The sequence below is a fragment of the Apus apus genome, chromosome 3, assembly GCF_020740795.1.
Source record: "Apus apus isolate bApuApu2 chromosome 3, bApuApu2.pri.cur, whole genome shotgun sequence".
In the NCBI taxonomy this organism is placed as follows: domain Eukaryota; kingdom Metazoa; phylum Chordata; class Aves; order Apodiformes; family Apodidae; genus Apus; species Apus apus.
The window spans coordinates 3,818,583-3,831,748 of NC_067284.1; the positions used below are offsets into that span (position 1 = coordinate 3,818,583).

General features: G+C 37.4%; 1 protein-coding gene across 5 annotated transcripts in view; it reads left to right on the forward strand.

The window, feature by feature from the left end:
• The window catches only part of ATG5 (autophagy related 5), a 67,646-nt gene that overhangs the window by 570 nt on the left and 53,910 nt on the right, over positions 1-13,166 (forward strand). For 3 of the 5 annotated variants that reach the window (XM_051613173.1, XM_051613175.1, XM_051613177.1), the window contains exons 2-4: positions 96-256; positions 6,888-7,015; positions 10,569-10,647. In XM_051613173.1, the coding sequence (XP_051469133.1) occupies positions 149-256; positions 6,888-7,015; positions 10,569-10,647 (315 nt within the window). In that variant the 5' untranslated portion in view covers positions 96-148. The remainder of the gene's footprint in view (positions 1-95; positions 257-6,887; positions 7,016-10,568; positions 10,648-13,166) is intronic. The other 2 variants (XM_051613174.1, XM_051613178.1) reach the window with 1 other exon arrangement.

A 13,166-nucleotide genomic window follows, 5' to 3' on the forward strand; every position in this document is an offset into this window, starting at 1 on the left:
GTTCCTCTGGGGCTTGGCGGGGTGGGGGGTGTGTGTGTGTGTGTGTGTGTGTGTGTGTGTGTGTGTGTGTGTGTGTGTGTGTGTGTGTGTTGCAGTTCTAGCAGAGGAAACAAGCTGATCTACATGTTTTTCACTGCCCCTTGGAAGAATGACAGATGACAAAGATGTGCTTCGAGACGTGTGGTTTGGACGAATTCCAACCTGTTTCACTCTCTATCAGGATGAGATAACTGAAAGGGAAGCTGAACCTTACTATGTGAGTATAATGAAGGCAGTCACAGGGAGGCCGATGCCTTGGTTAGGATTATTTCCTTCATTCTCATCATGTTGTGAAAAAAAAGAAAGCAACAACCCTGTTTTCTTATCCCTGGTACCTTCTGCAAGTAAACCATATAACCATGCTCTGTGAATCATCTCTCTTCACCTTGGGCTCAAAACTTGAAGCCTGTGTCACCAGTGAGATAAACTTACCACAGTTAACTAAGATCTTAAGAAAGTCTGTATATGAAGGGTTGATAAGTGATTGAGTAACAGGAAGAGGCTCTACATGCACTTAATGTGATTTTGTGTGTTCTTGGATAATGACCAGAAGAATAGAGAGAACTTGTATGTTACCTTCAGTCAGAGCTTTGTGCAATCTCAAACACCAGAAGCAGTCACCCATGTAACACAAACTCATCATGAACTCTGTCTCTAGTGTTTCTATTTCTAGACTTTTTCTGCTAGTTTTCTTAAATGCAAGCAGCCTTGAGAGATCAAGCTCAGATGTAGGAAAACCAGCTATCATGTCTTACAGTGCCTAGGCTGGGTTGCAAGCTGATGATAAAAACAAGGGTGAGGGATCTATATGGGTTGTAATCTAGAAGGGCCCTCTATAATAGTGACATTTATTTGTAGTATGCTTAGCAGTGTTTCAGCACCTAGCAGACACTTGACTGATAGAGAATGTGAGCTGATTCAATGAAACTTAAATTGAAAATGTAACAAGCACGTGGGAGGAAGATCTTGTGCTGAGTCTTTATGTGAGTCTGAACTCCTTGTTGTATCCCCTTCTACTTCTTTTAGGAATATTTCTGGATAGAAAGGTTTTTTCCTTCTGTATTGAATAGCATCTGTATGTGACCAGTTTCTGATTCACACATGTTCAGTGGGCTTTTGTAACCTAAAAAAAAGCATTAATGCTTTTTGTTCAGTGACAACAGTTCTCATCTTTCTGTCACTTAGTTTCACCACTGGTTGATCAGGAGGACTTTTCTGTGGCTGATGGATTGCCAGCTACATTTGAGCTGTCTGGGAGTCTCAGACTTTAAATTTTATATATTTTAATATACATGTATATATATGATTAAAATATAATATGTGTGTATCATATAAGAGTTGCATGAAAGGTATGAGTTGAAGTATAGAGACATGCAGTTTGGGTTTTTCAGCATGGAAACCCTGAAACCACATTATCTTTGTGGTGTGGCCAGATTTCTGAGTCAAGGAGATAGTTTTAAGCTGGTAGATTTTCTTTTATTTACTCTGCTTAAAGTGTGCACAGAAATTCTCAAGGCTTAATTTTGTATTTCTGCAAAATCTGGTTATTCATAGATCACAATTCTAAAATTTTAGCTTTGTCCTTTTCAGGCTGTGTTGGAGCTTTTCTTCTTGAAGGGTTTATAATAGGAAAAGGTAGAATAGCAATCAAGGTTTTAGATCATGGTTGGGTTCTCATGGTTTCAGTGTGCATCTGATTCATGTTTTTGTTCAGAGCTGGGGTGCATTTTTTTGAAGCAAGTCTCCATCCTTTCCACTTCTGTGCCCAGGTTTGCATCTCACAGCAGTCCTGGAGCCCACAGGCTGAATCCCTTTCAAGGGAAGGTGAAGCAGATGATGTGCTTCAGCTGCCAACAGGCATTTAGTGTATGGGATCAAACTGGAGTGAAATTGAGGTAAAAAACATGAAAATCCCCAAAAAATGAATTAGAAAAGTGAATGTAGTGTGAACGTTCCTGGCCTGTGACACAGGCTGTTCAGCTTTACACTTCTTATCACACCTCAGTACGTTAATATAGATGTAAACTCTCTATTCCAGGCTCCCTTTCATAAATGGGAAGGTGGCATTGGAAGGAGATAATAGCATTGTTATGTTGAGAGGGGGAAAAAGCTTCTGCTCTGAGGAACTTGCTTTGTGAAGATGGAGGAAGACATAGATCTGGAGAGTGAGGGGGTAGAAACACAACCCAGAATCTGTGTGATGAATTTCAGTTTGTTGAGAGGCTGGAGACCCTGTTGTGTTAGGAGTCTTGGCACAGGAGTGTATGTAATACATGCATGTATTGCACTGTGGCAATGGGTAGGGCTGACAGAGCTAATTTAAAATGAGCTTGTCTGTCTTTTTGGAAAGAGGATGGACATTAAGAGTAAGCAGCTCAGGTAAGGCACTTTCCTCTTTCTTTTTCTAATCAAGCCAGGAAGGTCTGTGTTTCAGAGTTACACTGGAAAGAAAAGAAACTTGATATATCCATTTCCAGTGTAGCTCTATAGTTAAAAATAAAATGTACAGGAAGCAGAGTGCTCATTGCTGACATTCATCAGGTGTAAAAATGCCAGAATGACAGCAGAAGGCAGTCTTGGAATGATACTGCCCAAGGGACCCTCTGCTGGGCCACTCTTAAGCTTTCTCAGTGTCAGAAGAGTTGTTCTGGCCAGATGTCTGTAATAGTGAGCAACATGAAGCCACTGCAGGTTGGGGTGCTTTGTTTCTTCATCCTGGATGCATTAGTGATCAAACTAGTTCAGGTGCTGTGTAATCTAGAATGTTTCTGTCATCATCATGTTTTGCCTGTAAAATGGTGTTTTGTTCTGCAACAAAACCCACTGAGATGGCTGGAGAGGTACTATTTTTTTCATGAAGATAGATGATGCATTTAACATGGGCATTAGACAATTCTTGCATTTCATTTAATCTCTATGGAAAGCATTCCTGATTATTACCATTAAATACAGAAATGCAAAATGAGGTTGTTGCAGTTTGTGTGATTTTGGGGGTGGCATGTTCTAACCTAGTAGGGTTAATTCTGTCTCCTGATGTATTCGGGAGCTTTTTGTTTTCTTAAGAGGGAGAACTCTCAACCTTACTTGTTTGTTCTTTTCCCTTAGCAGTTTTGTGTAGCTGCTTGGGTTTCAGCCGTGCATATGTGAATTGTGTGCCTGTTTTTTTACCATTTCTTTCAAAGCTGGGACTAGAAATCATATTGAAAACAGCTGATTGTTGTTCTGTCTCATTTTTAATCAAGAACTAGTGTCTGCTTATTTTAAAAAGATTAAATAACTACATTGGGTATAGTCACTGACTTAAGAATTGAGATGCAAATACAAATTTTAGGGCGTTTTCATGTTCTCAGATAGTATTTTTTTAACTGTTAGGACTGAGTGATGTGTTTGTCTTGTCTTCATTGCTCTTGCAATGGTCAGTCTGATCCCAACAGGTCGTAAACATCTGCTTGGCTTTATACCATGGACTCTGGCTACTTTGAGGGAGTTTATACCAGCTTTTTGATTTTACAGTAAGTGGGAGAAAACTTACACAACTGGTTGCTGGAGGGAAAGGCACCCAGCCTCACTTAGCATTTCAGGAATCCTTACTTTGTCTTGACACATAAAAGCAATTCACCCACTGACTGGCTTGGCCTTGAATCTTCTTTTAAGTCTTGTCATTTCTAGGGCATAAAATGGACGGCAGAGTCAGTTGCCAGACAACCTGAATAAAAACTGGGATTCTCTTCTGTTTAATTCCTTATATGTTATATCATGCACGTTCCTATTAGGTATTTTCTCTCATCCACTATTTAAAATCATAACTAGTGAATCTATGCTGAGTATGCAGTCAATCTGTTCATTAAAAACTTTGATACTACCTTTTCTGCATCTTGCCCATGCAGCACTGCAAGTAATTTAATTTATGATGGGCAGTTGTGTCTTAGTGTGTTATGTAGTGATTTATCAGCCCTACATTCAGGTTGTTACTTTACTTGCATTGTTGGATGTGTTTGATTTTCATGGCATTATTCTATCCTTTAGCACAAAGTCAGCTGATATAAGGGTGTTGGTCCAAAAAAAAGAAAATAAGGCAGTTGGGCAGATCTGACCTAGTGGAATGAGCTAAACTTGAATTAGTATGTCTCTGTTATCACTGAATCATGGCCTTTCATTTTCAGCATCTAGAAATATTGCTGTCGGATGACCTGCATGGGCTGGTTTAGTAGTCAGTAGCAGATGTGTTTGTGGGAGAGGTGTCATTCTGGTGAATGTGGCTTTGCCTGCAAGGAAGGCTCCTTGCCAGATGGGTGAAGTGTTGGAGAAGCTTGTGAGTCTAATAGTCTAGAAGGTGAACTGCTCTGTAGAATTCCAGTTTCATACAAAAGCCTCCATTAAAAAAACAAAACAAAGCAATTCTGCTGTCAGAGAGATTGACTAAAGCCCAGCATATTTTAGAATAGTTTGGGTTGGAAGGGACTTTTAAATGTCATCTAGTCCCAACCCCCATATAGTTAAATACATTAAGGGGTTGTTTTTCTAAATATTTTTTAGTACCTTTTCTCTGGAAATACTCAGTAGTAACATGTAAAAATTACAGGATTTTGGAGTAAAAATGTTTTGTGTCAACTGGTGTCTTTCACTGAGTGTAGAGAACTGATGGAGAAGGGTAACAACATGAAAATGTCTTCAAATCATATTTTGAAGGTCTGGCTTAACAGATTTGGTATACTTGAAAATCTCAAGGTTAGTTAAAGCTAGAAAAGTGGTAGGAATTGCATCCTTTCATGTCCCCTGTGAAAGGGGAAGAGTGTAGTAAGGTAAAAGCAGTTAGAGGAGCCAAAAAAGAGTTCAGCAGGTGCTGCAGATCCTCAGCATCTCTGAAGAACAGGCAGTCCCTGTTAACCTAATTAACTGTTGGGTTTTGTCCTCCAGAGAAGCCACTTGGGAGTGCTGGCCATGTTCTGTGAAATGCCATTGGGTTATTGTCTGTGATCAATAATTGTGTTGAAATAGAAACTGTGTTGTTCTTCCACACTATGACCTGAAATAAAGTAGTTTACAGAGGAAATTAGTTCTGCAGTTTCAAGGGTTATGTCAAACAGTGTTGCAATCAGTGGTTTAATCAATTTAGCAATTCCTGCATGGCTGTGCCACATGCAGGATGCTGAAAATTGGCCCTTGAAACAATCCAGATGGGTCTCCTGTCAGAATATACCACCATTCACATAACTGCAAATACCACACAGAAATAATATGGAATTATTACAAAAAATGTTTGGGTTTGATTGGAATATCCTGGACTATGTTCTCTTGAGAACCATCAGTGTAGGTATGTGGAATTAGGTCACTAAAGGAAAAGGTGATAGTGTCAATCAAGTCACTGGTGAACCAAAAGGTTCTCACTTGTGTGTGTACGTTACAATTATACTAAGTTTATAAGTTTATTAAGATTACAAATTTTAAAACTGAAGGCTGTGTTGAATTACCTTGCTGAATTAGACTCATATGAGAGAAAGTAGAAACAATATGATGATGGTAGTAAGAGCAACAGATGGAAAAAAGAAAACCAAATGCTACACAAAAGATCAAGTGTTAACTGACTTGGTTAGTGGTGAGTCTTGGTCTTTTGCAATTTTACATAATCCGAAAGTTGTTTCACAGGTATATGCAGATTAATAACCTGACGCAGCATTATCTAAAAGACAGATCCATTCTCGTTCAAAAAAACTTGCTCTTTATTTACTTTCCATACTTCATCTTTGTGAATCTGATCTTTATAAATAAATTCTAGTATCATGGCCAAAATACGGTCTCATTTATGTGTCAAAGTGTGGTCTAATTGTTGGAGAGATTCAGGAAGAATGTTGCAGGAGATACTAAGTTTTCTGTCAGGCAAAATGCATCCTTACATGCTTGGGGATGTTTGTACCACAGACATTTGCTTAAGGCCTAACTTTATCCATATACTATAAAGAAACTATATTAAGAAGATGCACTAGTTATGAGGAACACCACAAAACAAATGTTTCTCTACATATGCAAAAAATTAATTTACTCCTGTTTATTCTGTGGTCCCATCTATTGTTCTAATAAAAAAAAAGGAGGGGTGAAAATAAAAATAACATGGCATTCTATTTTGGATAGTGCCTAACAGTACACTTGAGAAAAAAGGATGGTATACAAAAAAAAGAATGTAAGATGATGTGCTGGTTCAACTGAGAAGATATTGAGAGCTTTCCTTCTGATTTTAGTAGCTGGGCAGTGGTTAAACAGTGGAAGGATCACAGTAGCCTTGACTAACATGTTGAATTGGCAAACCCAGTGCAGAGAAAATGGAAATTGCCAGCTATTGAAAATACAAAATACACTTGGAAGCCAAACCCTTAAGCAGCTAGTTTTCTGCTGCTGCTTTTTTAAAAAAAATGTAGACATTTCCATTTTTAAAAAATAGCTGATGCAGTTAATTCTTATGTTCAAGAAGAAGTTAGAACATGTTCTTATCTGTTAATATGAAAAGGTTAAAAACTTCATTCTTTCACCTGCATAAATACAGAATAGCAGCCATTAAATGCCACTTTTCTTCCTCCCACCACATTGAAAGAATCAATAACTTCTTTTTTTACTATTTTTGTTTATATTAATATATTGGGTACTGCTGTTCTGCTTCTTCTGAGTGCATAATTTTATAGCCTTTCATTGATCATTAATAAGTAACCTGCTTAAAAGATATCTTACCTTAAATGGGGGGGGGGAGAGAAGAACTCTGTCTGAATTTTGGTTATGAAAATGCATACTTGTTACAGATTTTCACTGATTTAAGGAATTTTATGTATACTTAAAGGTTCTGTATTTTTTTCTTTCAGTTACTTTTGCCAAGGATAAGCTACTTGACACTGGTGACAGACAAAGTGAAGAAACACTTTCAGAAAGTTATGAGACAAGAGGAAGTTAGTGAAATATGGTTTGAATATGAAGGCACACCACTGAAATGGTGAGTGTATTTAACCTTTGCTTAATTCATCATGTAGAGAGTTACGAAGCTCAACACAGTGTTGGCACTTTTCCTGAAGTAATCACTCCATTGCATTTTAAAGATGGCAAAAAGAGGAGGGTAAGAAAGCATGTTGTTTGGGAAAAACAGCATATTTTTTATTCTGCATGTATACACAATATTTATAAGGCAGAGGTTGTGCTGCACCTGTTGTTTTTGTTCTAGGTCCTGTAATATGAAATGCCTGTGGTTTTTGGCTTTACTCTTTCTTGCAGTATAATCACCAAATAATTTTTTTTTTAACTTGTTCTACCTTCTTAAAAGATGCCTATTAGCATAGATAGGAAACATTATTTCTAGAGTCTGAATACAAGTAGGATATATGCTTAAAGATAATAAAACATGTGCATGACCTTCACTTTTCACTGGTGTGATGTGTCCTTGTTCTGTAAAACAGAAAATCTAATACTGATGCACAGGCTCTTTTTGAATTCAATTAGTTCAACTTTCTTGAACTGGTTGCTCATGATTCTGTTTTTGTGCTGTCTTGTGGTCTATTAAAAGTGTCTTTTTTTTTTTTCCTGTGAGGTTGAGGAATCAGGCTGCTATTGTTTCATTTACTTAGTTCTCATAAATACTGTTCATCACCTTGTGTTTCTTTCTGTTTCCACCATGAAGAGTTTTAAAGAAAACCTTGATAGCTGCAATGTTTGCTAGTTCTGTATAGATAGCAGCAGCTCTTTGGAAAGTGTTTAGTTTTTTGAATGCTGAAGAAATTTTATATCTCTCTTTCCTGTGTCATGATAGGGAAGAAAACAACCAGTGACTGTTAGTTTCTTCAACCTGGCTTGTCTTGTGATTAGCAAGCATCATGTCATGGAGTCCTCTTAGACTTGGTAATGCAGTAGATCTCTTCTAGTCTTTTGTTTCTTTGAGATCAGCCTGATGTAAACCTTGAAAATATGTGAACAGAAAAGCATAAAAAACTAGCTGCTTTCACTTTTTCCAGTCTGGCTGGCAAAACCACCTTTAGACATCTATTTAAATTATCTGTAATTTAACAGTAATTGGTTTCTTGGTGTGCCATAGGGACCTTGAGTCATGGATACTGTCTAAATCAACAGCAAGTAGCACCAAGTTTGTCCCAGTGTGTTCATAATCTTGGGTAGATAATGGGAGGAAAATGTGTAAAGTTTTCACTGAAGTTGTAAAAAGAGAGGCTTTTTACTTCAACCAAAAATAGATCTGTATTTTCTGTAAGTTTTCAGATATGAAGCTTAGCTGTTGTTCTGTTTGATTTTTCTTTTGAGGGGACAATCAGAGACTCTCTTGGGTTTTCAAATTTCATTGTTTTTTTAATTCTCCTGGTTACTCTAAGTTCTAGAAAGCATTTGTATTTATTCAACACCTGTTTTTCAAATAGAATTTCAGAAACAGCATTGCTGCAGTACCACTGGAAGCAGGATCTTTAATGAAGGAAGACTGGCTAAGTAGATACACTCAGGATTGGAGTGAGGGAATGTTGTTATGGGTTTATTTATTTATTTTTTTTAATTCCATATACAGATTGACAAGTCCTCTTCTCAGCTTCTCTCTTTGTGCCCCCCTTAATTCTCTGTCCTGGTTAAGAAACCAGGGTTTATTATGAAGGAAACACAAATAATAGCTTTACTATTGTTTTGTTGTTTTTCCAGATTCTTAAAAAATGCTGGTAACTGTATCTCAAAAGCAAGTGAAGCACAGCATTGTGTACAGGCATTACTTCAGGCCTGTACTGGCTGGAGATTAAATGCTGATGTGTGAGAACTGGAATTGAAGTCTTATATCCCAGGATTGCTTCACTCCTGGTGTGAACTTTGCCCCTAATGCAAGGCTGCACTTCTGAATAGAAAATTATTTCTCTCATGGTCTGTCTTCATTAATTTCATGTCTTCTGCTAGGGAACAAAATTAATTTAGTACTGGCCTCTCTCAAAATAAAAGCCATGTATGAACTGTGCAAAGCATAAGCATTTTACTGAGGAAGGCTTGAGTACATGAACTTTATTTTGTAATCTGCACTGGGTAGAAAATACAGAGGTAGGCCAAAGTAACTGAAATCCTTTGTGTTCATCTCGTTATCAAAGAAAATCTGATTTCTGTTACTTAGCTCACCTGGAAAACCACTTTTTCATGGAACTCTTGCTGGATCCCTGTTCAAGTGCTCAAGACATGGCAGGCAGTTAGTAATTAAAAGTCTTTGTGGCATAAAACTTAAGCATTAACAATGAATCAGGATAAACCTGGATCTGTTGTTGTCTGTATTCATTATTTCGTCAGGAAAACATGATTTTAGGTACTTTTAAGAACTTACACATGCAATATGTAAGTTAAAGAGCTGTAGTACTGGTTTGTTTTTTTGTTTTGCTGTTGTGAAGTGACATCACAGATTCTTTGACTTTGTCTTAGTTTTGGGGTTGGCTCACCTGTAGAGGGTGCTGGAGGACTGTTGTGTGAGAGTTTAGCAGGTCAGGAGATGGGCTTGGCACAGGTGCTTCTGGAGCAGTGCTCTCAGTTTCTGCTCTCTGAACTTTCTTGGCTATACATCCTGTAATAAATCCCATTTAATTCAGTGGAACTACTGAGTTTACAATTAAGTGTAAGTTTACAATTAAGTGTGCTTATCTCTTTGTAGAATGAATAGCTAGTAAGGCTCTTACTTAAGATTTGAATTACAAGAGTGGAGTTTGGTATGTTGTATGCAAAAAAAAAGAGGTTTTGTCAAAAATCTTGACAATTTCTGCTTGTGAGAAGATGGTAGAAACTTTTTAGAGTGCCTTTGGGAGTTTTGTGTATGTGGTATGTGTTCCTTGAGTAGCTTGAGGCTCTATCTCCTAATGGATTTAAAAGAGATAAACCTGTAAGACAGAAGTGAGTATTTGGAGGAAGCAGCTTCTTTGGGTAACTCCTTTAATCCAGAATATCACTGAAATACAAAACTGCAATCAATCTTTTTTTTTTTCCTCTCCCATTTTTCTTAATTTGATGGTAAAGGTATAGAGTTCATCTTATCTGTCCTCTTTTCAGCCCTTTCACAGATCTGTTATTTTTTCACTTTATACTAGTTACTCTCCACAATGACTTGAGGCAGGTAGGAGGGAAGAGATGTTAAGGGTTGATGGGGTATAAACCCATGGTGTTTAAATATCTGAAAGCACGTATACTTTTCTTCCAGACCAGATTCCTACCATTATCTAGCTTTTAAACTAAAAATACTGTTTTTGAAAGGTGCCACAGAGCAGCTGTAGGCCACTTATGTTGTTGCAAAATTAGCAGTTTTTTGTAGGTGCAGGTTGGAGACCTCTGGTTTGGATATTGAACGTACAAATTCCAGACTTGATTCTGCCAGAAGATCACTCGTTTGTCTGTATAACTTTTCTGAATGAGCAATGATGGATATTAATTTTAGGAGTCAAACAGCTTGTTTTTTTTTTCATGTAAATGCAAATATGTTAACTGTCAAGTGGAATTAAATCCCCAGCTCTTATGTTCATTTAATATCTCTTCATTTTTAGGCATTACCCAATTGGTTTGTTGTTTGATCTCCATGCATCAAATACAGCCCTTCCTTGGAGCATCACAGTGCATTTCAAGGTAAAACTGAAATCCACCTTTAGTTAAGAATAAGTGAGCCTGCGATACAGTGAAATTTGGAAGCTAGGAAAAGGTTTCATGATTAGTTTATAAAAAAGTGAGTGGTATGACTTGAAAGGGAGAATGGTCATTCTTCAGGGATAATCTAAGGTTTTCTGTAACTCTACAGCTGTTTTCCATGAGATGTTATGGCTTTTCAAACAACCCTCCTTTGAAAGTGATTCTGTTATAATCTGAGCATTCAAAATTGCTTTTCAAGATAAGTTATGAGACTATCAGTGCAACTGGGTGGATATAAGGGAAGAATGTTTCTAATTCAGTGAGCTTAAGCTGACTGAAGAATGGGAAGCACTTCTTTCTAGGCACATGAGCATGGATATGAGATACTGTAGAAATCCTTGAAGTCAGGGGGTGCTGTTTTACTTCATAGGGGTCCCCTTTAGAGAACTGAGAGAAATGAGTTTGGTCTTGTGACAGTTAGTCACAGGAGAGACATCATTTTGATTACACATTGTAAAACCATTAAGGATGACTTCATATGCTCAGAAGAGTATTTGCAAAGGGTTGGCTTTGGTGCAGGATTCTTTCATACTCTGAAATGAATTGAGACAGTAATTCCAGGTATGTTTTGAAGTCAAAATCAGAAGTAGCAATCGTGGCGTTTAACTTTGAAACTTTAGTTTCTCCATTGTAAAAGAAACAATGCAATAGTAAAACTGATTCAAGTGAAAACACTAGGTTAATAGGCTTGACTTCAGCATGTGAGATTGGAAGTGGAAAGCATGCTGGGAAGTAGTTGTTTAGAATGTTTTCATTCAAACAATTCTGCTCCTGAAGGTTTTTTTAAAAAAGGTCTTGCTAGCAGGAATAGTCCAATTCTTTTTGGAAGCCTGCACTGAAATGATACATTCTTGTGTATTTCCACATGTTGAAACTCTTAATATGACTGACTGAGTCTGAGATAGGGCTGTTTTTGAAACCATTGTAATTGCTCCACTTCTGACATATGTCAGAGAGAGTTGGGATGAAGAAACTTAGAGTTTTTTGAAGAAGCTGTAGGGCTTCTAGTTTTGTAAATCATGATTTAATTGTTGCAGATTTTGAGAGCTCTGGGAAGTGAGCAGTGGCAGTGTTCAGATGTTGCTGTCCCAAAGCAGAGCCTTCTTGAGAACTAAGTTGCAGCACCATGATGCTTTTCAATTTCATGTAGCAGTGTAAACTGACTTTAATGTCCTTTTACGGCTTGCCAAAAGATCAGCTAATTTAGGTTTGTACATAGAATATCAGCAGAAATAATTTACTGCTAAGGCAGTATTATTTTAAAAGCTGATGTAATTTAGTTTTAAAAAATATAATACTTTGGATTAAGCACCTGCCTTTAATCTCTCTTTCTGTTCTTGATATAATCTGAAAGTTCATTTTAATAAACCTCTCTTTTAATCCTTACAGTCAAAACATGACTGAAATGTATCCAAAGTATGTAAAAATATTGAAGACATTTTCATGTGTTAGTTTCTTACAGATAAATAGTTTAGGTGTGGGACTCCTGCCTGGATTATTCTTTTATTTTGTGTGTAGTTATACTTCAAAGAGCCATAATTTTTATTTGTCTTAATTGAATGGTATTAGATAATCCTGGGGCTTAACTTTTTCTGTCATGGCTTTCTCCTTTCTTTTACTGAATCACGCAGCCACCAACAGGGATCTTGATACCTGCAAAGAGTGGTTTCTAACTTCTCCCTCCCACCCACCCCCCCTCATTAGTTCTTTGTTTAAAGTTAAAAACATGGAAAAAGTTTATTTCTGGTCAGGAAAAATCTGAAAGGGACAGAGGACTTGTGTTTGTCCTTCTGTTATGTGTATGCAGACCAAATAATGAACACACTTACTGTTTGCATTGAAGAAACAGTTTATTCATTTGTACTTCTAGTATACAATAAAATAAATGCATTGTTATCTCTATTAAAGTTGAAGTATAGTTGCTGTAAGTAGTCATAAAAGGACAAGCTTGAACAGAGTGCGAGGGGACTGAGAATCGTGAGAAGCCCTACTCTGGGAAGTTGCTTTTGTTATCCAAGTGTGGCTTTCTGGGAAGAAGGGAAACTTTATCCCTTGCTGATAATCTCTTCTTGTGCTACTCTGGCATGCTTAGTCCTAGTCATGGTCTCAATGTGGTAACCAACTCTAGATTTTTGGCAGTAGGTATGAGATGGTGAAGTGCTCTGGAAATGGTAGCAGCAGAGGAGAATGTGTGTGGTAGGGGAAAGGCAAATATTTGTCCTCTGCTGAAGCTCTTACCTGCTGGTGCCTGCCTCTCCACCCATGACCTGATACGGAGGAGGAGAAACTGCATTTGGTTTTGTATAACTTCATCTGTCTTGTTTTTCTCAGCACAAAATTGGGTCAGGTGGAGTGAAAAGGAAGTAGGATATGTACCATGTAGATTAATTGTGGAACTGCTAGGAGACATTGTGGAAGCCAGAAGTATATATTAGAGTTTCTAAAAATTCATCTTTTTC